At 40.5% G+C, this 23197-nt stretch overlaps 3 protein-coding genes across 11 annotated transcripts; 1 reads left to right on the top strand and 2 right to left on the bottom strand.

Moving 5' to 3' along the window:
* Window positions 1-9: 9 nt before the first annotated feature.
* Window positions 10-9511, bottom strand: mbc (myoblast city). Of its 7 annotated transcripts, none has more exons than XM_069041834.1 (19): window positions 9299-9504; window positions 8405-8682; window positions 8079-8351; window positions 7783-8013; window positions 7469-7710; window positions 7090-7420; window positions 6594-7038; window positions 5896-6187; window positions 5521-5847; window positions 5296-5470; window positions 4400-4510; window positions 4117-4272; window positions 3191-4063; window positions 2544-3132; window positions 1810-2465; window positions 1647-1741; window positions 1418-1522; window positions 682-910; window positions 10-628 (listed from the first exon to the last, which is right to left on the bottom strand). In XM_069041834.1, the coding sequence occupies exons 1-19, from the start codon at window positions 9342-9344 to the stop codon at window positions 233-235; spliced, it is 5850 nt and encodes a 1949-aa protein (XP_068897935.1). In that variant the 5' UTR covers window positions 9345-9504; the 3' UTR covers window positions 10-232. The 7 variants fall into 7 exon arrangements, 4 of the variants coding, with proteins under 4 accessions (XP_068897935.1, XP_068897934.1, XP_068897936.1 ...); XM_069041833.1 differs by having other exon boundaries at window positions 1418-1525; window positions 9299-9503; XR_011157665.1 differs by lacking the exon at window positions 10-628 and adding an exon at window positions 1132-1247 and having other exon boundaries at window positions 823-910; window positions 9299-9511.
* Window positions 9512-10182: 671 nt separating this feature from the next.
* LOC138126166 (facilitated trehalose transporter Tret1-like) lies at window positions 10183-12118 on the top strand. The gene is made up of 2 exons (XM_069041852.1): window positions 10183-10439; window positions 10488-12118. The coding sequence occupies exons 1-2, from the start codon at window positions 10313-10315 to the stop codon at window positions 11837-11839; spliced, it is 1479 nt and encodes a 492-aa protein (XP_068897953.1). The 5' UTR covers window positions 10183-10312; the 3' UTR covers window positions 11840-12118.
* Window positions 11889-23082, bottom strand: CtBP (C-terminal binding protein). 3 transcript variants are annotated; one of them, XM_069041856.1, is made up of 5 exons: window positions 22583-23082; window positions 14537-15470; window positions 13983-14409; window positions 13462-13666; window positions 11889-13336 (listed from the first exon to the last, which is right to left on the bottom strand). In XM_069041856.1, the coding sequence occupies exons 2-4, from the start codon at window positions 15209-15211 to the stop codon at window positions 13467-13469; spliced, it is 1302 nt and encodes a 433-aa protein (XP_068897957.1). In that variant the 5' UTR covers window positions 15212-15470; window positions 22583-23082; the 3' UTR covers window positions 11889-13336; window positions 13462-13466. The 3 variants fall into 3 exon arrangements, with proteins under 3 accessions (XP_068897957.1, XP_068897955.1, XP_068897956.1); XM_069041854.1 differs by having other exon boundaries at window positions 13497-13666; XM_069041855.1 differs by having other exon boundaries at window positions 13497-13666; window positions 13989-14409.
* Between the last annotated feature and the right edge of the window lie 115 nt (window positions 23083-23197).

Genomic DNA, 23197 nt, shown 5'->3' with positions numbered 1-23197 from the left:
ACGATAACGAATAAAAAAACATTTATTGCTTTGCCACAATAAAAAAATACGTTCTTTGGTTAATTAATTATATAAATCGTTTATACACATGATAAAAATTATTAATATATACGTATAATACAAATAAAAATACATCAATGGCACTTACGGTAACTTTGTCACTGTATGCTTATAACAATTACATAATCAGGTAAAAACCTAAAAATTTACCTATGTACACAATTTACCAATTTTACGAGTTCGTAATGTTTTTGTTTTTCGGCGGTTTCGGAGGCGGTATTGGTGGTACGTCGTCGAAGTTAATCGGATCCGCTGCCGGATTTTTGACTGGCATACTATTTCTAAGCGAATTACGTTGAGAATACAAGAAGCTTGCGTTTTCGTTATTTGGCAAATTATAGTAGTCAACTTCTCTTAATTTTATTGGCAGAGGTGGCGGCACCGAATCTTCTTCGCTCACGCTCGAATCCGTCGTTCCCACAGAATCCCTGTTGCTACTACTTCCGGAGCTTCCCGTGCCCCTCAGAGTTATCGATAAACTGCTCGATCTGGAAAACTGACCGCTGGACGGCCTACTCAAACGTTTCTCCTTTTCCACTTCGGAACGCAAAGGTCGTTTCGGTGTCAACTACGGACAAAACATCAACGAAAATGTCGCATGCAAGACGTGCAAAAACATACCTCTTCCGTTAATTCAAAAATTGGCGTGCCGTTGGTGATATCTTCAGTCGTGTACCACTGCGTGGCACCGGAGATGACGGACGGACTTGGCGTACAGTCTGATTTTGCCGATCGCCGTTTTTCTTTGGTTATTTTGAAGGACTTTTTGTGATTTAGGGCCGGAGTTGTTGTTAGACTTTTCGTTTGCGGCATCATTAAACTTTTCGTGTTACTATTCAAGTTAGATTTGCTGCAAATTTATAATGATACAATTTGGAATGTACTATTATCGTTTGGATTTCTTTATGGTAAAAGCAAGCCAAGCGTTACGAGCCTAACGGGTAAATTTCAAACACGTCCAGTCAAATTAAAAATGTGTTCGACATTTTACGGTAGAAAAGAAAAAAAAAAAACCTATATTACATCGCATGCCTCATGCAGAATCAGTTTTTCGTCTTAATAAATAATTACCCTGTTAGTCCCCCAGCAGTGTTAATTAAAAATAGAAGATAACTAAACTAGATTAATTAAATTTAGATTAAACATATGAAGTGTTGCGGTTATTCACTGAAGAATGTTGAACTCGTCTGAAAAAAGTAACAAACGTTAGGCTCTGATCGACTTAAATTTTTACAAAAACAACGCGCACAACAGCTAAACATCAGATTAGTTGCACAGTTCAGACAGTTCGGATTAGAGATTTCTTTTAGTAGGGCTAATATTACGTGATTAGATGTTTTCACCACCGAATACGAACCTGTTCAGACTCGGGGAAGTTGTAAAATTAAAACTAGCAGTGAATTGTCGTAATGAAGCTACTTGGGATTTCGTCAAGCTCGAGACTCTGCTGCGACCGTCGACGCTACTACATCAAACCCAAATCAAATATAGTTCACGTGTGCTGCGTCGCATATGTACATTACAGCAACGCAACACTCGTTTCGAGTTAAATGAAAAAAGGAAGGAGAGAAAAAGAGAAAACTTACTCGGACACCATCGACATATCGGACAACCTTACGTCGCTGGGAATGCTATGGTGTCTTCTCATGGTCACCAGATTGTCTATCTTGACGTCACAATTCTATAATAATAAAAAAAAAAACAAACAAACTTGATCATACTCTAAACGTCTTGATCGTTTTTGTTTACCCCTTTTCCGTACTTTACGACGACGCTCTCCTGCATTTTCGCAAAACAATCTTCAAATCTCTTTTGAAGAGGCTGTAGATTTTCCGGGGCCTTTTCCTTGTGTATCCGTACGCACAATTCCAACAACGGAATTTGATCGGCGATCAGATCTTTCAACTTTTGCAACAACACTTCGTCCTCTTTGTGATGCGTTTCGTACTCTTCGGTGAAAAATGCTTCCTCGTAGTTTTTTATTCCGCCCATGACCGCCGCGTCCAAGATTCCGTTCAAGATTAAACTCAACGGATTTATTTGCATGTCCTTGTCTCCGTTGAAAAGAACTACGTAATTTTTTAGGTTCTTGTTCGCCCTTTCCATAGTTTCGATGGCGTTTCGCAACGGGGAAATCTCGTGGACGGTCGTCTTACTGACCGGAAACCACCGCAAAATTCCAGGTAGAGGGTAAGTTGTCGACAATTCAGTCCGTTCCAGCCACAAGTGACCGAACTCGTTCTTATCGTCGATAAACGGATCCTTGCGATTGAACCGCCGCGAAAATGTGAATTTTTGAATGTCGTTGACTAGGTAGTAATTGACGATCTGTTCGGAAACCGGTTTACCTGAAAAACGATGCTTTTTCTCGTCCATCACGGGATCGACCTTGTTGATTTGAACGTCTGAACAAAAGTTGAGGAAATTTAAAAAGTTGCTGTAAACTCTTTGAAGATAAAATTAATCACACAACAAAAGGATACATTGCTTGTCAGATTCTGTGATGTCTTCACTAGGTGGTGTCAGTTTGTTCAATAGTTCGGCCTTCGGAAACTCGTTTAAAATTCGAGCGTTGAAATCGGCGAGGCGTTCGTACTCCTTCCCTCTGTAGATGAACACTTTGTTCTGCAAAAACTGAGGAAAACCTCTGCCGAAATATCCTACACGAAAATATTCAGGTTGGGCGCGACACTTCTTCATTATGTCGTCGTAAAATGTCGACATTCTTTTGTGCAGTTCGCTCAGTTGATCGTAATCGAACGTTTCCAGTTCGAACTGGGCTGCCAATTCTTGACATTTTTTTATGGCGCATTCCCACATTTTGCCTTTGCTGTAATTGTCGATTATGTTGTAATAGAGAGCTTGTTTCAATTGTCGATGAGTGTGAGAGTCAGTGTAACGGTTACTCTTCAAAAGTTGAGGTAATTCGTCATCGGACCAGTTCAAAAGTTTGGCGTGCAACTCCATGGTGTAGGCAGCTTCGGTATAATTATCGCATTCCAAATGCAGGTCGTAGAGTTTGTTCAGATAGCGAATGTACATTTCTTTGCGGTTGATTTCGGCGTAAAAGTCCTTCGTTCGGGAGAAACGTTGAATTAAAACCGACTCGATTCAAAAACGAAATACTCACCAACAAACTGACGGTACAGCTCATCCGGTTCTCCTTGTTTTCGTCGGTGATTATGCACCTGTATTCCAGCAATCTCTCCATAAGTCTCGTGACCGTTTTGACAAACTTAATACCCATCTCCTTCATGCTGGCGTGTTGGCTACAATGATCTATCATTATATCGTGGAACAAGTTCCTGTAGTCATCGTCGCCTTTGCCCCCCTCGACTAAAATATCCAACTTGGCTATCATTTCGTTTTCGAACTCGTTAAAATTTCCCTTGACATGAGACGAGTCCCTTTTCGTGTCCCCGTAACTTTCCGATTCGAAACGCGACGAGTAAAATTCACACTGCATCATATCGAAAAATATGGGTATCGTAGCTTTGCGTAATTCAGACTCAGGTATCAACGTCATTTCCAGGATAGACTCCACCAAACTGGGAACGAATTGCACTTTATGCTGGCCCAAATTGAACCACATCGATCGTATCTCGAAACCGGTCTCCCGTCTCATATCTTTGTACGTTTTGATGATCTTCATTCGCTTATTGAACGAGAAGGTCTCCAATTGGAGGGCGGGTTGGGTCATGAACGCTATGGCGCAATGGAAAAAATTACTCCAGGCTTGATGTTCGAACTTTTCAAAGAAACTGTCCCGAATCGTGTGCGAAAAAAAACGCAAAGCTTTCAGGATGACGCTGTTTTGGAGCATTATCATGTCGCACCAGTCGTGAGGGAAGACGGACTCGTTCACCAATCCTTTGAAAACTAGAAGGATCTCCATCAGGAAGTCGAGGATGTCGAAACGTGTCTTAAAATGTGCGATGTAGGTGTCGTAATGGTGCTCCGACATCTGACGAAAAATATCTATCATGATGGCGACTAAATTCCCCTAGAAATCATCGTTGCTACAGATGTTTTTTTTTTTGGCGTAGATAAACCAACCGAATGGGGATCTTCCTTGTTCATGTTGATGTGTGTTTGGATGACGGTCCGCAAAACTGTAATTATTATCTCCATGATGTCATCATAAGTGGGACCAACGTTCTTGTAGAAGAGCAACTCCAAAATGTCGCTCAGTATTTTAATGCACAATTCGACCTAAACGTATCACATTAGAGATAATTTTGCTACACACGAATGATGTAAGCGTGGCAAATTGCAAAAAAACGATCAAGCTAATTTAACGAGAAGGTAAAGTGTCTGTATTGTGTGTTTGATATGTCACCTCTTCAGAATATCCTCTGTGTTGGTTGAGACAATGTTGCGTCGTTCCCAAAAGCTGAGCCACCTTAGCCACCGATCGATTCTGTCGCCTTCCGTCCTGTCTTCTGTCACCCTATAATACCCAGCGAACCACTACACTACTCAGTTTACTCAAAATAAATATAAACAAAAAATATGCACAGTACAAGTACCTAATTGGAAAGAACGTTTCGTTATTTTAATATTAATTGCTGATGATTATAATACTACGATTAATCCGTTCGGATAGTTACCAATTCGCATTTTGTCATTTCAATTTTTCCTACCTAGGCTACTTACTCAGTTCTTTACCTACCTCCCGTTGCCAGAACCTCAACAAAACGTAAAAGATAAAATGCATTGATTCTTGCAAAAGGTAACGATCCGACTTTAGCATCATTATGTATTTTAGTCGTTTTAATTCAATTTTGGAGCGACGAGTCTATCCAAGACTAGAAAACAACCACGATCCCCGTCACCCCAAACAAACAAACAAACAAAAAAAAAACCAAGCCGTCAGTCTACGTGACAAATCACATGCACCTTACCAAAACCAAACATGCACTAAAGATCCCCATGCCAAGCTGAAATAAGAAGGAACAAAAAAAAAACATGTAGCAAAAAATAATCGGACAGAACGTGATAAACATTGAAAGACTAACCATTGCAGAAGAAGACTTAGACGAATCGTCGGTGACCAAGGTAACTGTGCAAAAGATTAGATTACTGCACATCTGCCTCTGTTGTCGAGAATTTGCAAAGATCAATTCGAATGATGCAAAAAAAAAACTACATTCCGTATTTATGTACATGGCGTCGATTTCGAATATCTCGTTTGTGCATTTTGAAAGCGCGCAAGCAAGAAAAGCGAGTTCTCACCTCTTCGTGCATCTCGAATAAAAATTTGACTTGTTTCATGAAAACTGGTAACATGATCTTGCGACATTCGACATAGGAAAAAAGTTTGCTGTGAACGATCTCATTTATGGTCATCATTTTCTGCTTGGTGAGACGTCCGGGTGGGATCTGTTTGATGATGTTGCACAAGATCACACTGCCAATTGTGTCAATAATTAGTCGAAACACCGGTATAGATTCACAAACCTCAATTCCTTGGGATCGAATACCAGTAAGATGTCCGGAATCGTACTGGGCAAGTACTTGAGACAAGCACCTTGCTCACGTAAAATACAGTCTGACGTGTACGACATCATGAACGTGATGTCTTGTAACAGGTCACGAAGACTGTCTTCGAAATCTTCTTCGATGTCCCGCTCCGCGCACAGTTCTATCATCAAAGTGCGTGACCTGGACACGAATCTGATAACGTATTGAAGAGATTTCATCGTTTTAAAAATTATGTCGTTTTTGGAATCCGGCGTTTGGCTGCTCGACTTGCCTATTATATCCTTCAGTACGGAAATAATTTTTCTGAAAAACAAAAGTCCAAACGGGAACAAAAATTGTGATTTGACTCACTTGTGAACCAAAGTTGCACTGAAACTTTCTTTTATGTACAAATCTAAAACGGGTTCGAAATGTTGATACTTCCAATCGTTGCTAACCAGACTGATTATGTGTAACAGACAATCGAAAACAAAAATGTCATAAGTGTCTGTGTCAGAATTTTCCATCAAAATATTGAAGAGCGAGTCTAGAATATCTTGTAAAAACTTGACGACTTCTTCGCCGTCCACGTTGAGAAGTGCTTTCAGGCAAGACTTGATATTTTCTTGGTTTGTCTGCCAGTTAAGCAGGCCCAAAAGATCAACTTCAACGTAACAAAAAAAAAAAAATAAGCGATACGATAGTGTATAGAAAAATAACAGTGAAATCGGTGACAAAGTCAAATACATATGTAGTTATTTTTAGACAAAGTGCACAAAACACGAATTTTGCCACGCTACTTTTTCTACAACCGTCAAAAAAAGAATTTGATTTTTGAAGGCAAATTAGATGAAAAATCAAAGTATCAAGTATTGTGACAAGTTATTGTAACTGAGGAAACGCGCAAATGAAGATTACATTTTTTCACACGTGAAAAAAAAAACGTTTATTTTTAACACATGAAAAAATGAGAAACTGCGACTTGATAACGATGTAAAAATGTCACGTTTTTTTGACGGTTGTAGAAAATACTTTCATAGTTTCAAAGCAAAAACATCATATGTAATTACCGTTTTGAGTCAATTTTGTTGAACAAATATTACTGGAAATAACGAACGAATCTTTGCTCATCGTTAAACCGGCGATTTGCTGCTTCGATCCGTTATCTTTCACGTCGGTCGCGATCGCAGGTAATTTGAAATAATCCAAACCCTTCTCGTCGAACTTCTTATAATCGATTTTGTACACGACTAGATTATGTCTGGCATCTTTAAGCGTGGTTCCGTTTTCTTGCATAAGGCTGACGTACGACATGGCAAAAGGCTTTTCGTTCTTGTCTTTGGCTTCATTCGACGATCGATGTTTGAAAGTGAACTTCAAGTGGCTCGTTTTAAATTCTTCTATTGGTATGGCGACTTTGAACGTTTCGTACCAGTGAGGTTTATCTTCGTGGTAGTATAGCATCGATCTGTATTCATCCAACGGCGAAATTCCTGAACCTAAACCGATCACTCCCTAAAACAACAACCGATAGAAGAGTTGACAACCAACAGCACAAACGCTCACGGGAATCGGCTCGCCTTTCTCGTTGCAAACTCTGACAACAACTTCGACGTTTTTGTCGCAAGTCTTGTTGCCTTTGCTGAACTCGCCTTTGATCAATGTCAAATAGAGATCATTCCTAACATCACCAGGCAAAATCACCTCGGGGAAGCCCATCTTGCGTGCTATCGATAAATTACCCAAAACCAAATGAGGGTTTTCTTCCCTCACTTGTTTCAGATCTCCACGCAACAACTTCATTCCGACGAAAAGCGCTTGGTTTTTGTGCTCCACTTTGGCAAAATCTTTGTTCATAATTTTTTTCAACGTCTGTTCGAGATTGTCTTTTTCGCAACTGAAATTTTTTTCTCAGAAATCCATCAACTGCAATGCGAGCACTCACTTGACAAAAGGAACGGCGAATTCTTGTTCGAGGTCGCTCTCTCGACTGCCGTTCATAAAACTGGTGATTTCCATGGCGGCAACGCCGAAAGGTCGTCTTATCCCGTCGGTGGTGCCTTTCTTAAGCGACACAGACACCGAACTCCGTCTGTGGTCTAACTCTTTAGCTTCCATGGCACCCACTCGGACCACATAGCAAACTAAATATATTTTTTCGCGTTCCAAGTCTCGCTTTCCCAAGTCCTAAAAACATGAGAATTTAAAAAAAAAGCTAAACACGAATTTCCTTTTGAAAAAAATTAGTATCACACTCACCGTGAACATAACCCGCAAATTGTACATTTGGTCTAGGTCGCACATCAAACCGTCTTTAGACCATCTAACCACGTAATTCTCCGTTATCGATTTGTGCTCTTTTCCGTCGTAAAGGGTCATCAACAACTCGGCATCCTCCGTCATCTTACACGTAAAATTCTTAACGGCTACTATAAATATGTTTGAGTATTGCTGGATCGCTGTTTTCGGATGGTTCTCTCTCGATTCGTTCTAAGCACAAACACAACGATTAGAAGCAACGAGAATCTCCTCGACCTTTTTGAATGAGTGAGTACCTTGCTGGTCCTGCTCATCCGTTCTGTAGCGTTTTTATGTTGGCAGTACAACTGCAGCGTGCTCGTCGTTTCCGGATCGACGAGACTACCATTTTTGTTCCTGACGATCAAGTCCAGTCCCAAAGCTTTGTTTCCTATGTCGATTTCTTCGGTCGCTTGCTTAGTGACCCTCTTCAATTCGTCGACCGGCAACGTGCCGCTCACTATTTTGCTTCGATGCGTGATCAAATCGTAAATCTGATTTTTGATTTGTTCGAAATCTTTGTTGTGACTCTAGAAAATTGCAAGTGAGAAGTTTATCGTCGGTGAGGTCACGGTCAACGCACCACATAAAGATTTTTCCAGTGGGTACCCCATTCCCTCAGCACGGAAGTTATTTCTTGTGCTATTGTTGGCTCTTTGAAGTTGAAAGTGGGCGTTGGACCGCTTAGATCGACAGTGCACGGCTTGACGTGTACGTAACTCTTGGGAAATATTCCACGTTTGTGTCTATCGCGGATCAAGTATCCGTAATACCAATGTTCTTCTTGTTCAAGCAGATGGAGGGAATCCCCGACGTTCAGTTCGACTTTAAAATCGGAGTCGGCGGCAAAATTGTATATTGCTGTCAAAATGGAGGGAATTAACGAGGATGTCGGTGCGAATTAGGTCAATTACTTGCGGGCCTAAATAATTCAATTCCGTTACGAGGCGGTTTTAACAATTTTGTGCGTAACGATGTCCTTGACGATTTGAGATCGTTTGCATTTATAACAGGGAAAATTTCCCACAGTATCAGAGTATACGTAATTTACTGCTATACAGTCGAGTTTAGGATTACATCATGAAATTTAATTATTGTAGGAATTTTATAAGAGTCAATTGAGTGTGTCAGGCGCGTTGACTGGTTTAGGCACCTCGACTTCAATGAATGACGAATCATTCAATAATAAATTATTAAATTCACGTTAGATGACATCCGATGAATCAACATTTACATTTTCCTCGAGGAAGTGGTAAATAAAACTGAGATAAAAAGTGGGAGGGGCTTTTCGCAAATCGTTTGATCCCATGCCATAATCACGATAAAAAGCAACAGCAAATATCACATTAGTGTCGTTTGTGATGTATTTGATAAAAATACATGTTCGCATCGGGGGGCCAAAGAAAATCAACAAGTTTAATCAAAAGTTGGGTTATGTTTATATGTCACGAGAAACAAGTAATTTTAAGATTTTTACCTATTCCATAGCTGAAATCGTTGGGTACTGGTTCCCACTGATTCATTTTCAGTTAAACTGTAAAAACACTACCAAAAAAACCAACTATTAAAAATACGCATATACAACAAACGCCATGACAGAAACATGTACCCCCACTTCTGCAAGCATTTGTTTGACGAAAAAAGTTTGATACTTGATACGTGCTTCTTGATACTACTGAACGTATAGTTTCATTGGCAAAACAAGGATGAACACATGTTGTTATTTTGTCTAGATGATCTAAGGTCTAGTCCAAAGCTAGTAAAGCTACTCTGTCCAAAGTTGGTAGAACTGACTAATTTGTATAGTAGGATCCGTGATAGCAGGTTGCCCCGCTGCCATTTGACTCATATATGGCCGTGCCAAATCCAAATAACAACCTGTTGAATTAAGTTGGTGAAAAGAAAACAAAATTACACTAAATGTATAATGGCAATTTTGATATTACTAGGATGCTGGACCAATCAAATCTGAGTACACAACGTTGCCGGTTGATTTTTTGGGTAGAATGCAGTGTTGGTGGTTATTTGGTTTTGGCAAAGGCCATAGTTTGATTTGAATTCCCCCCCTCCCCCTCCGCAAAAATTACTCGTGACGTCATAATGCACTAAACTTTTACGATAGAGTCTGTCGATCACGCATTAAGTGTTCCCTCACCAGAATAAAACCCAAAAAACCACCCAATAAACCCCACGGAGCTTATAAACCTTGGGTTCTATTCGAACACTCAAAATTTCTGGGTTGATTTTACGTCACGAGTTATCGGATTTTTGATTGGTCTGCTTGGTCCTTTGTCTTTTTTTTACTTTTTATATGCGCGAAACAATACTGCCCTGTCGATTTGTTGCATGCAATTGAGGCATTGAGCGCAAGACGAAAGACAAAATCGCACCGTCTGGGCGTATCTTTACGCATCTTTTTGTAGACAACTGAGGTACCAACATGACGATTTAAACAAACTAGTATTTTTGATGGCGGCTAAAATTCAAATTAATGTCAAACAAAAAAGAAGAATCTTCCTCCACCAGTCCGTATTCTATAACAGAAAATGTGCTTGAGGAAAGACAGCAACATCACCAATATGGTCGTATTTCCACTCAACTGTATGCCGGAGTGTTAGGTGGGTGTCGATTTGTACTATGTGAAATGCGAATTATTTTCCTTGCAGCTTGTCTCTCGGCCCTCTCGTTCGGTACAATTTTAGGCTGGTCAAATCCCGTCACACACAGCATGGTTGTAGACGAGGAGGAAGTGGGCAAAAAGCATTTAGTCTGGTTAGTGTGCTTGATATTAATTGGATGTAGCTTAGGGGTGACTTCTTGTACATTTCTGATGAAACAAATGGGTCCCAAGAAGGCTCTCAGGGCCCTCGGACCCTTTTACATCCTAACCTGGTGGTTGATGCTCATTCCTGACATTGACGTCCAATTGGCCGGACGCTTCTTCTTGGGATTTTTGGGCATTTCCTATTCCATCTGCGGCGAGAATTTGTTAATGCAAACTGTTCACTACGGCATCAGACGTTACATCACCGTCTTTCACAGCTCGACGATGGTTTTGGGAGTGTTGGTGAGTACCGTCGTCGGATCGGCAACTTCAAAATTTCATCATACGCTTGTCTGCGCATCTATACCGATTCTTCATTACGTTCTAATTCAAGTAATACCCGAAAGTCCTGTTTTCTTGTACGCCACGAGTCACGTGGCGGCTGCCAAATCTCTGGCTTGGTACAGAGGTGCCGGTAACTTCTACATGGATATGGCAAACATCAAAAAGGATTGGGATGCGGGTCGCCAAGATTCCGATGCTTACAGGTACATGTTACTGTCAAAAGTTGTCTATAGAGCGCTCTTGACCGTTATGGGAGTGACGTTTTTCCAAGTTTGTACGGGGTACTTCATCTTTATGTTTTACAACATGCGTATTTGGTGCCACGGTAAAACCGTCTATACCCCAGTTGTAGATTCTACCATAACTGGTGTTTGTTTTGTCATCTCCAAGTTATTCTGGGGCTCACTTCATTCCGTTTTTTCATGGAAAGTACGTGGATTGTTGATTACGAGTTGTTTCGCAAGTGCGATAGGGTTGACGTTGCTTGCCCTGTATCAACTTTTAGATGCGCTGGAGGTGGATATTATAATCAACGTGGACTGGTCACCCATGATTATTTTAGCTTTGTTTCTATTTTTTTACGACATGGGTCTGAATTATTATCCCAAAATCTTAATTTTCGAATACATGCCGTTTCAGATGTACAAAAGGGCCTTCTCCATCGTGCACGCCTCGTTCTGGCTGTTGTCTTTTTTAAATATATACACGTTCGCTTCCACGATCCTTTCTGTGCCCATTTATGTGGTCTTTACCGTGCTAGCTGGTATAACGTATGCGGGTACAGTATTTTGTTATTTTTTCGTGGTGGAACCAAAAGGTAAAAGTCTGATACAAATTCAATTGGAGTTTGGTGGAAATCCGATCGGGAAAAGGGGTGCACTTTTTAACCAAACTAGACACACAGTGTAACTGAAAGATCAAATCACGTTGTAGGAAGGTGTGAATAAATCCAAAGAAATTAGAAAAGAACATTTTTATTTTTTGAAGATATTTATTTCAAAATTTTGTGGAAGTCCAATAGCCCTACAATTTTATTTCACATGCTGTTCTATTGTGTTTCGTGTTGCATATTATTGTCGCATTTTTGTGTGAGTTGTTCGTTAGCCAATTCAGTAGGTGAACCATTTTCTACATTTATAAATTGTTTTAAAAATTGTGTTTATAAAAATATACTTAGCAAATAGCACACCATAACTGTTTTATTGTGTTGTTTGAAGATGTTTGTGTTTGAATAAAGAATCCATGGAATGTTTTCTTCTGGTAAATTTGTATTCTCGTGAAGAAATAAACACTAGAGACGACGACAAAAAGTAAACTGACAAAAATATGCATCACGTTCAAGCGGTTTGAAAGTATTGTTTATCACTGAAATAAGTCACAAATATCACTAATGTATTCTACAATACGAAATTAAAACAATACCGCACTTCACCTTTAATTGTTTTAAGTTCACTTTGAAACCAACTTCACTGGTTACCTCTTTAAACAAAAGTCTCATGTCATATATATATATATATATTTTTTAATATATATATATCAATATTAGTAGTTTATTCTCCTAAAGAATTTAAAACATAAATGTTTGGGCTATTCACTCATACACACGTGGCAGCATTTTCTAAATAAACAGATTTACAAAATAAAACTGCAGACATATCAATACAAAACATCTTCATTCAGGAAACCGAAAAATGTTTATATAAAAAATACCGCAGTGTATTTTTCTCCGACGTTCAACGAAATAATGCACTTATTTATTTAGAAAAGAATTCTAATTAAAACTAAAAAGATTTTACAAGATAAACTATCTATGTCAATAGCATGAAATTTGGACAACTAAAACTAATACACTACTAACAAATGGATGGTTCTGGCATGCCAACTGGTTTCTAAACTCGGATGAAATAACAAGATTTACAAGAAACTGATCCGTGCGGAAACCAATTCGCATAACACAATTCCACTGGAGTAAAAAAAGCACGAATATACCATTTTTACAAAACATGACAGAAAGAAAAAAATCGTTAAGTATATTCTTTATACAAATGACCCGGCTCATTTTCGAGTCTAGAAATTTTCACAACACAAACAAAAATCGTCTAATCTTTTTTTTTAATATTAAAGATATTGGAAAAAAATTGCATTCGATACAAAAAAAACCATCAGACTTCCAAAATGAACCGTTCATTACCAAAATAGCTGTGATGTAATAATTTCTCGATATGTATTATACCTTAAGAGATGAACAAAATATGAACATATAATGTGACCAACATCCACTTCACACATTCGTAGCAGCTTGCAGCCCAAATTGAAACACACCACTTCTCGAAGGAGGTGTTAGTGGACCTCTGAAGGTTCTGGTTTTGTTGCGTGATGATTCGCAGGATCCGGCGTGCTTATCGGCTACAACCAAAACAGACAAATAAAATAAGCTGTCGGTAAAAAAATATACATAAAAGAAATACAGTGTAATTACGATTATCATACAAGAAAATAACGTCGCGAAATAAATAAAAGAAAGCAGAAACCTTGGTTACTTTATGTTGGTAGTGGTAGTACTCACGAGAGCATGGGGTGGAACGACTGGACCCACTGGTGGGGCCGGCTGAGGTGTGGGGGGCGCAGCGCTGGGAGTTACCGTGTGAGGGGCTTCGTGAGGTGTCGTGGAGTGCGCCTGTTGGACGGGAAGTGCACCACTCTGGTAGTAACCTCCGTTTACCCCAGCCGGGGACACTGCACATACACAACAACGATTGTCAGTCACACTACTGCTCGCTTTCTAATTACGTATCGGTTTATTTTTTTATTTTTTGGCCATAAAATTAAATCAGAATTGATCATAAATCATTAGAATGCGGCTCCTCACCACCGTCATACAGATACCAGAAGACAAAGAAAAGTTTCAATCAAAGCTTTAAGTAATTTATGGAAATCAAGCTTGTACATGCAACTTTATTTACAATGTTAGATTATGAATCACGTCGGATTTAGAATGCAACGTTTTTGTGTGTTTTTTTTTTTAATTTCCGTTTATTAGCAACAATATTACCTGTACCTTCGGGATATGAGCCTGGGCCCATGAAGTATTCCTTGTTGACGCAATTTCTCAGACACTCGGGAATCCTGCCCATGATGGCGCGTCGTATTTCGGACGCTGCCATCTCCCTAAGTTCGGTGGCGGAAGCGTCACTGTAAAAGGCTGCATGCGGCGTACACAATAAGTTTGGGGCGTCTTTGAGAGGTCCTGAGAACACATTGTACGGTTCGTTTTCGTGCACGTCCAACGCCGCCGCTCTGATGCGACCTTGTTTCAATGCCTGGGCTAGTGCATCGTCGTCGACCAAACCGCCACGCGCCGTATTCACCAAGAAAGCACCCGGTCGCATCTGCTTTATGGTGAATTCGTTAATTAGATGGTGATTGTGTTCGTTGAGGGTGCAGTGAAGAGATACGCAATCGGATTGGAACAGTAGATCCTGAAATTTATTTAAATAAAAAAACTGGTGTTAGTGGCGTACTTTCGGTCAAATTTCAAATTTTTGTACATTTAAAAAAATGTTCATTGCAAGTAGACCGAGAAACAGTTTGTGTGATTGTGATTACCTGTAGCGTGTAGACCCTCGTAAGTCCTAAACTTTTCTCAATTCCATCTGGTAAATAGGGATCATAGAAGATGACGTTAAAACCAAAAGCTTTGGCGCGTAAAGCTACCGCCGACCCGATCCGGCCCAGCCCGACAATTCCGAGAGTGTCTCCACGTATCCTGGCGCATCCCTGAGCCGCCTCCCTTACTTGCTCGGGTCCGGTAAATTTTTTTCCTTCTCTAACCATATTAGCCAACCAATAGGTCCGCCGGTAGAGGTTCAAGATTAAACAGAGTGTAGTGTCCGCGACTTCCTCGACGCCGTATCCGGGAACGTTGCAGACGGCGATGCCGAGTTCCCCTGCCGCTTTGACGTCGATGTTGTCGACGCCGCTTCCTATGCGTACGATGATGCGTAACGTTTTGAACTTTTCAAGATCCTCCTTGGTGAGGACGATGGTGTGCCACATCAGGGCGCCGACAGCCTCGTTCAACACTTTCTCGTGGATCTCACTGGTGCTCTGAGCGTCACAGAACGCCACGGTAGCCACGTCCTTCAAAATAGGCATTTCGATTGAACAGTCCCTGCCATCCAATAACGCCACTAATGGTCGTGTTTGCATCGGTCCGTTCGAGATTGGACCGCGCAAATTTTCAACCCTAGGCCTTTTTGCCATCATTTTCCGTTTGTCCATTTGAACACGGCACTAACCACGACACCAGAGCCGCATACACGGCGCACAATCTCTTCACACCGCGCACAGCACCAACTGTTGCTTGGCGATTTGAACGCGGCGATCTGCAAAGATTCGGCGTCTCAAATTCTGGGGTGGTATTATTGACGAAGATGATGCTGCCGTCCACCGCTGGTACCAAACGCCGGACCGCAACGCCAACTTTTTAGGTTACGCTTCGCGACTGAATATGAGCTCCATAGTGACGCATGAAGACCACCTGCAACAAAAAATCACATCTTTAACGTGAACGTTACGTTATCATCTAACAACATAATTATCAAATGTCTAAAAAAACGTTCCGAATTCATCATGGACAAGACAAAGACGATCGTATAATTTTTAAAAGTGCGGAAACGAGGACGATAAATACGGCAATTGTGCGCCGTCGTTGTCGTTGAGGGTTAGTTTCTCTCGGACAACTATTACTACAGTTAAAACTAATTTCAACTCTCGACTGCGAAACTAGCAAAGTTAGTTCCAACTATTATTGCACGATGTTTGGTTTTGAGAAAGTTGGGAAATGTGTTTCGGAATATGGTGTGGCGGCGGAACGCCAACGGCCAACTTTAGATATTTTAATAAATTATCATCGCCGTCGCCGCTGCCACCACTGCCGCCGTCGCTTCGCCTTCTCTGATATAGAGGTCATCGGCGACCGTTGGACATCTCTCTCCTCGTTCAACTTCCGCTGTTAATCACTGAGAGAAACCTTGCCGAACTACATGGCTCCGCCCCTCCACCACCGCCCCCTTCCTAAACCCGACGACGTCGAATTCCAACTCCGACGACGACACCACCCCCGTCTAATCGATGAACTTTGCATGGGACCACTTGTATTTGGAAGGCGGGAGAACGTGCGCCCCGTAAAATAACGGTCGCACAGTGCATTCACCGACAATCAGTGGATACGGTGGGAGGTGTGATGGGAACGAATCATAGAACGAGAAAACTTTCGGATCCAAAAGAAGTTTGATGACATTAATCATGCATCGGTTAAACAGTGACCGTTAAAAAGTCGGCGAAAACTTGTCGAGAGTTCCGAAAGAAGTAAAAAGAAGCCGCGGCACACAAAAATCCTCCCTATCGAATAGTCGCCGTAAACTCGACAAACTCCCGTAAAAGTTGTCGGAATCGATCGTCGCCGGCAGTTCCCCTGAACTAACTTTTGCCATAAAGTATATAAACTTACACTTTTGTAACAACTTTAGTTCTCGGGCAAAGTTTGCCCCGTGTCGGAGCGACTAGTTAAAAAGTTTGCTGACGGGGCGCGAGTTCTCCTTGTCTGACTGCCGGAGGTGGAAGTAAGGTGGGGGATAGCTCTCTTTGTCGCTTATTTCATTTCCAACTTCTTTCGCACAAACTTTAATCTCTCAGATATAGTTTAATTAACGGAATACCTTTTGTTTTATTACTGATAGACGAGTGCTCGACTTCGTTTCCTCTCCCGGCGCCTTCACCATTTCGTCCAGAGAAAGAGCGAGAACGAAGCCGGCGAGAAAAAAAACAACGAAAGAGAAGGAAACGCAACGACAAGACGTCATCAATTAATTACGGCCGCGGACATGGTGGAATAAATCCAAAATCGGGTCGTGCTTATTTTGCGCAAGCCGCGATTGATTCGAGCGCACCCCCGTCGGATTCCTTACGGAACACTCGATACTGCCGTCCGGACGGACGCATTGCGTCTCTGTCACTTCAGGATCGCTTCTTTGTTGTTAAACGAGGAAAAGCCAAAGATACCGAAACCTTTGTCGTCGCGACGGTTGCTGTTGCTCCTGTTCAGCCAGTGTGTTAGATGCGAGGCCGGACATTCGACGGACAATCAATACACCGAGTATACACACACATACACCTAACCAGGTCTTACGAGGCCGCTAAGACCACCAATCTAAATCCAAACAATTATTCACTATGTACTTGCTAAGTTACAATAAATACATTAAGTACATTATGGAAAGCGATATTGAAAAGTGTAGGTGGCCAAAAGCTGCTGGCGGAATTTTATCGGTCTATAATGAAACCTAGTTCTGTCCAGACATCATATTAGACATGCATACTCGTACTATTAGACCGACGCTTATTATTTGTATTCATGTCGATTCGTTCTGAACAGTCTATTTCGCTCCTGGTTCGCGCGCGTTTCACTTCCAACTTTTCTTCGACGTCTCCTCTTTACGCCACCAGTACCACCGCCGCAACTTCAAAAACTTTCCAGGGACGAGAACAGGGACACCGACTCTAGAGGAACCAACTCCAGCGGCAGCCGTTCGACTTTTCGCTTCTCCGTTCCCGTGTTATTTCGTTGAAATCCACGGCGGCGTCGTGGAGTGAGACTCTCGACGTGACGACGAGACAAAGCACAGTCGATGAAAGTTCTGGCGAAAGTGTTCGGTTGTGCGATACCATTGTCTTCACGCAGGTCCTAATCAGAAACGAAAAAGAGGACGAACGTCGAGCCACCCCTACGTGCATATACTAAGTGCTGATAAATCGTAAATTTTCATGAGTGTTGATATCGGACAGAGCGATGATTCGAGGGATCATAAATCTGAATCCACAAATGAAGACGATCGACGGTCGAGTCGCGCGAGAACTACCGGACAAATTTGGCAAACATTCTTGATTGACGATTAAATTATGTAATCAGTTTTTTGATCCGTGTCGAATCACGAAAGAATTCGTGCGACCAGAGATTTTAAGAACACTCGTTTTTATGCATTTAGCCTACATTAAGACCGTTAGTGGTTGCAGTACGAAAGCGGTGAAATTAACATTTCTATCGTTTTCCCCTCTCTTTAGGTCACGTTCTTGTTACTGTCTACACTTTTGCGACGATTTTGTGCAATCGCACGTGAACGCACCTCCGCCGCACGGATCACATGGACTTATTTGATGACGGTATCGAACGGTCGTCAAAACGTCAATTCTCACGGACGCACGCCTACATGTAGAAAGTAGATGAAAAACCTTGAATATGCGTTGGGCAAACGATCGTTCACAAAACGACTCTATTAATAGCAAAACCTGCCGTTTTCCACGCGAGTTTTACGCGCTTTCCTCGCTCCGCGCCATCCAAATCAATTGAAAACATTTCACGTGCTTATGTACACCAACTACGAATACCCTTACTAAAAATAGCCGTTTATAATTTTACTGTGCATTTCGCTACCGAAAAACACAAGAATTCGCACCGGCGGCTGCATACTGAAAAATCGACGCTCGAGTAAAATTCCGTTGGAAAAATTTCCAACGCACAATGATAAACAACCTCACGGTCATCTCTCCCACGAACTTTTCGTCAACAATGAAAATTTTCGTCCCGTCAAAGATTCGCTCGGTTACAGTATCGACAGATGAGTTTTTGGACGGTTGTGCAACTCGAACCGGAGTTTAAAAACTTTTTTTAAACTTTGGAGGAAAAAAACCGTTATCAGCGAACGTTCGCAAAGTCGACATTATCTCAATTAATAAATAAACAAAGTTGGAAAGTGTCTCGCTCCGAAATCGGTAGCGTTCGGAGAAAATAATAATTAGACAAACCGATAGCTACGATAACACGCATTATAATTTTCGTTTCGTGAAAACTCCGTACCGAGTTGAAATTAACTGAAACGTCCTTTACCGCTACCGCACCGTCAGAACAGTTACAAAACTTTAAATTGTGTCCCCTGTAAAAAAGTTTTAATTCGTTAAAAATTTATACCAAAGTATGAGCAAAGTTATAAATCCGCCAAAGTTTTCCTCTGGATCGGCGCCCGCAACGACAAAAAAAAACTTTAATTGTTTTCTCTCGCAAAAAGGATAATCATTAAAAATGCACCGAGCAGTCGTGGGGCGAGCGAAAGAAATCTCGTTGTTCCCGGTCCGTCAAAATTTTTTCCGCTGAATCCGCTCTTGTTTATCACTCAATTATTCGAAAAAATCCAACCGACGGAGCTTTATTATTGGGCCGTTCTGGGTCGATCAGCATTTCCACGAGGGTATCGCTTTTCGCGTACGTAGGCGAAATCACAGATTAAATCGTCCCCGTGGCGACAAAACGACAGCCCCGTTGCTTGCACTACGGTTAATTGATTCGCCCGGTACAAGTAAAAATAACACGGCAATAAAGACCGCACCACAATAACACGCCGGTTGAGGCCTACCTCAATTGACATCATGCGAAAAAATGAAACGTAATCGTAAAAAAAAAAAAACCTCGAAAGCCCTATTACGTGTACACCACCTGTGAGTGTAGCGTGTTCTTTCGAACGGGCGAGCTTCATGAACAATGAGTTTTTCCCCACCGTACAATATCTGAATCCGACCATCTGAAATAGAACTTTCTCTTTAAAGCAGCTTTTACCCGTTTGAAAACACCAGCTGCTGCATTATACAGGTATTGGATTAAAAAAGCAATAATCAAGGTCGAGACATTTTCTGCTACGCCCACGCGAGCCACTTAATTCGTACAATTAATTAAAATCTAGTAGTGCTTGTTGGATTATCAACGACACAAATCTTTTGATGATTTGCGATTTTGTACTCGTTCAAATGTTGATATTACAAATCTGCATTTGACAGTAATGAAGCAATCAATCAATGTTGGTGCAATTTTTTTTAAGTAAGGTTACGTTTCCACGTCATTGTAAATTACATTTCTCGGGGAAAATTATTTATTTTGAGATGTATGTATACAAATCCTAATCTACGTAGTACGTATCCTGTTCAGAACTAGTTAAAAGTGATCCCATTTATCAGTAATCTACTAATGTGACAAGAAATTATACACATTATAAGGTAGGTAGAAACAATTCAAAATAGGTATGGCTTAAAACCTTGCAGATATGTTTACATGATAAGAATCATGAAAGGTTGCATAAAATTGACTAAACGTGTGACACCGCTACAAATTTTACCGGAAACTACATAATAATTAATTTCATTTCTGATACAAAACTCTTAAAATACACGATTAGTAGTACACTTTCCCGTGTTACATTTCAAAGCTTCAATGCTGTCCGATTTACTCTGTCAACAACTGAAACAATAAAATTAAGACAAACGGCAAATCTTAAACAAACATGAAAATTACACTTATCGGAATTGGAATTGGTTTTATTGTAATTATTCACGTTGCTCGTTCAATAATGAACATCGTTTCATTTCTGTAATGCTCTATTTATCTCATTTAAACAATTTCCAGTAAATTACGTTCGGTTTAATGAATGTTTATGGATTTTTGATTCGTCACTATTTACAAAAGATACAAATACACTCCAACCAATGAAAATGAAGCCGCGTATGTATTAAGTTTGCCTGGCACGTGTCCTCTTATTTTTACAAAGTATACTTTAATTAAATGGTATCGATTTCATAACTTCCCTACAGGTGTTGAATCACCAGAACCAGGACACAACAGAAAAATAATTTTTGCCCTATTTTTTGATGTCCCTCGCAGTCTACCGACAAATGTATTCCTTTTTTTTTGTAAGAAAGTAAATACGTTAATATTAAACAGTCTTATTTCTCGTAGTAGGTATACAGTGCGTTTTTTTAACTGTTGCCATAGGGAATTGCATGGTAAAAATTATACCCCCTGTTAACTTATGATCCACTGCAGATTTGGTGCTAATTTTTATTTTAGTAATAGATCATTAATAAGACTACGTAATGCAAACTGTTTGAACAACGACGAGCAGCTTTATTTGACTAATTTTACTCTTCAAAGTTACAATTAATGAACGTAAATAATTTGACAAAAAACGTAGTAGGCGAAATGGGAACAAAAATTAGGTTTTATATTTTAATTTTTAATCAGCCTCGAGGAGGTGTCGCATTTGTTTTTTAAATGAAAGTGACAAAAGTCAACTAACATTTCAGCCTGCTAAAATGATACCTAGTGGCAAGAAAACACTTTTACTAAAATATTTGTTTCACGACTTTTTCGACAATTTAGGATATTGAATTGTACTCTATCCGATAGTTTCAAAAATCTTTCAACTTTTTTCCAAAAGTGGTTTGAATATTTTCATCAGAACAAAAGTTAACAGGGGGGTATAATCTTTACCATGCAATTTCCTATGGCAACAGTTTAAAAAAAAGCACTGTATGACTGTTTGGATAGAATATTACATGTGGTGTTTACTATTGATGTGTATGATTGAAGCTAGTAATGTTCGATCATTTGACAAGTGAATTTTTTTTTTATTCGATTTATTTGTACATTCGATTAATAAGAGAAAACCATTGATAAGGTGTTCGAAGCTAACGGTAAAATATAAAGATGGATCAAATTCTCGGAAAGGAAAAACACAGTAAAAAAAATCTATACCAGTTACATCTGGGGTAATACCTGGGCAAGTGGTGTGCAATGAGGAAATGAATCACACCGTCGGCGCCAACACGGACACTATAATAAAATTTCTTCAATGCATATGGCATCCCAATTATTGTTTAACATAATTTCGCGGTAAATAAACGCGCACACAAAGTTATAGGTATTCGAAAATTTGCAAATAAATCATATTAAATATCGTCTGGTACACGTAACACATCAGCTGAAGTGCAGTTACGAAACATTATTTTCGGTGAATTACATTATGTACATGTACATCAACGTGACTGTTTATAAAATTCTGAATTAACAAGATATAACAAATGTTTTGGGTTAAATAAACAAATCCAGAAAATAAAATATACTGTCAAAATTGAAGAACCTGCCAAACAACTAGTACCAACATGACAAACAAAAACATTTGTTATGGAGTGCTTCGATTTCGATTTGACCGTTGTAAAAATGACCACACGCACTCGTAAAATTGAAATTGCAAATAGTCGAGGGGATGTTGCATAAATGGTTATTAGATCGGTTTAGTTAACGTCGGGGGTGGTGGGTTCGAAAGTGTGAAATTGCCCGTCGGTCGTGTTGGTCGAATCCGTTTGATTATTAATGAGAAAAAGTGTATCGGAGTAAAAAACACCGAACCGATCCACCTGCCTTGGCTAATTACAGTAGGAATTAGCTAGCACCAAGGTCGGCGCAGTTTCTGTGTTTGTCTTTGGATGGTGCGTCAGTTTTTCAACAATAAAGACAAACGTTCAACGATCGAATTCCAGGTGAATGCAAACTTTCGTTCGGTTTTCGGTGCGTCGTTTGAGTCGACATGGCAAATGCGGGTCATTGCCAGCAGCCACACGGAGACATACCGGACCGTGTGAGCGGACTTTAGCTGCTCCACCGACGACAATACCAAACGCACACCAACAACACGGCCGGCGAGGAAACACTCCTCGAGGAATGTAAACGGTCCCGATACGGTGGTCCGAAGACGCCGTCCATCACCTTACCTTAAAACTAAACTCTGACAGAAACAAAGAGAAGCGGCAGGAGCCACGCTGCTAGATTCCAAGTCGGACACGATTTCTTCGCTCGAAAACATATAAACACTGCACTTTTCACGTCTTGTACGCTTCACACAACCTCTAAATTTCTCAATAACGGTCACTATTCTGGATAATGAGGGTTTTATAGGCCACTTTTCTGGATTTCTTGTATAACGCTAGGTGCTAAGTATATCCCCACTTCTGCACATCAAAATGGCGGACGCGCACTGTAATAATACCGTTGCTTCGCCCAGCGGAGACTTCCCCCTCTCTCTGTGATAAAAGTTACCAAACTGTTGACAAACTACGCGTGTAGAATGCAGCACTTATATGTGTAAATGCGATAACCACGCCTCTTTCAACTTCTTCTATTCAAATCTTCGCAAGAACTTTCACTCAACGAACAAAACACATACGACATTGTTGACAACACAATATAAACGATTGTTCTTTTTTTTTTCAACATCAAACAGCTATCTTCGATCAATCTTGCACCCATTACACAAAAAAATTAAATCAAACGCATTTAATCACTCGCACGAGAAAATGAGCTTTGCGTTTACCGCGCTCTTTTACTAC

The sequence above is a fragment of the Tenebrio molitor genome, chromosome 3 (genome assembly GCF_963966145.1).
Source record: "Tenebrio molitor chromosome 3, icTenMoli1.1, whole genome shotgun sequence".
Classification (NCBI taxonomy): domain Eukaryota; kingdom Metazoa; phylum Arthropoda; class Insecta; order Coleoptera; family Tenebrionidae; genus Tenebrio; species Tenebrio molitor.
This window is presented reverse-complemented; position numbering and strand designations above follow the sequence as displayed.

What these genes read in the sequence shown, in the direction of transcription:
- mbc (XM_069041833.1), bottom strand. Translation starts at nt 9,344, where the DNA reads ATGAATCAGTGGGAACCAGTACCCAACGATTTCAGCTATGGAATAG. An exon ending in GCTGTACCGTCAGTTTGTTG is followed by an intron (nt 3,133 to 3,190) that starts GTGAGTATTTCG and finishes TCCCGAACGAAG; the next exon opens with GACTTTTACGCCGAAATCAA. An exon ending in CACAGAATCTGACAAGCAAT is followed by an intron (nt 2,466 to 2,543) that starts GTATCCTTTTGT and finishes ACTTTTGTTCAG; the next exon opens with ACGTTCAAATCAACAAGGTC.
- LOC138126166 (XM_069041852.1), top strand. Translation starts at nt 10,313, where the DNA reads ATGTCAAACAAAAAAGAAGAATCTTCCTCCACCAGTCCGTATTCTATA. An exon ending in ACTGTATGCCGGAGTGTTAG is followed by an intron (nt 10,440 to 10,487) that starts GTGGGTGTCGAT and finishes TTTTCCTTGCAG; the next exon opens with CTTGTCTCTCGGCCCTCTCG.
- CtBP (XM_069041854.1), bottom strand. Translation starts at nt 15,211, where the DNA reads ATGGACAAACGGAAAATGATGGCAAAAAGGCCTAGGGTTGAAAATTTG. An exon ending in CGAGGGTCTACACGCTACAG is followed by an intron (nt 14,410 to 14,536) that starts GTAATCACAATC and finishes AATAAATTTCAG; the next exon opens with GATCTACTGTTCCAATCCGA. An exon ending in TCGTTCCACCCCATGCTCTC is followed by an intron (nt 13,337 to 13,496) that starts GTGAGTACTACC and finishes TTTTGGTTGTAG; the next exon opens with CCGATAAGCACGCCGGATCC.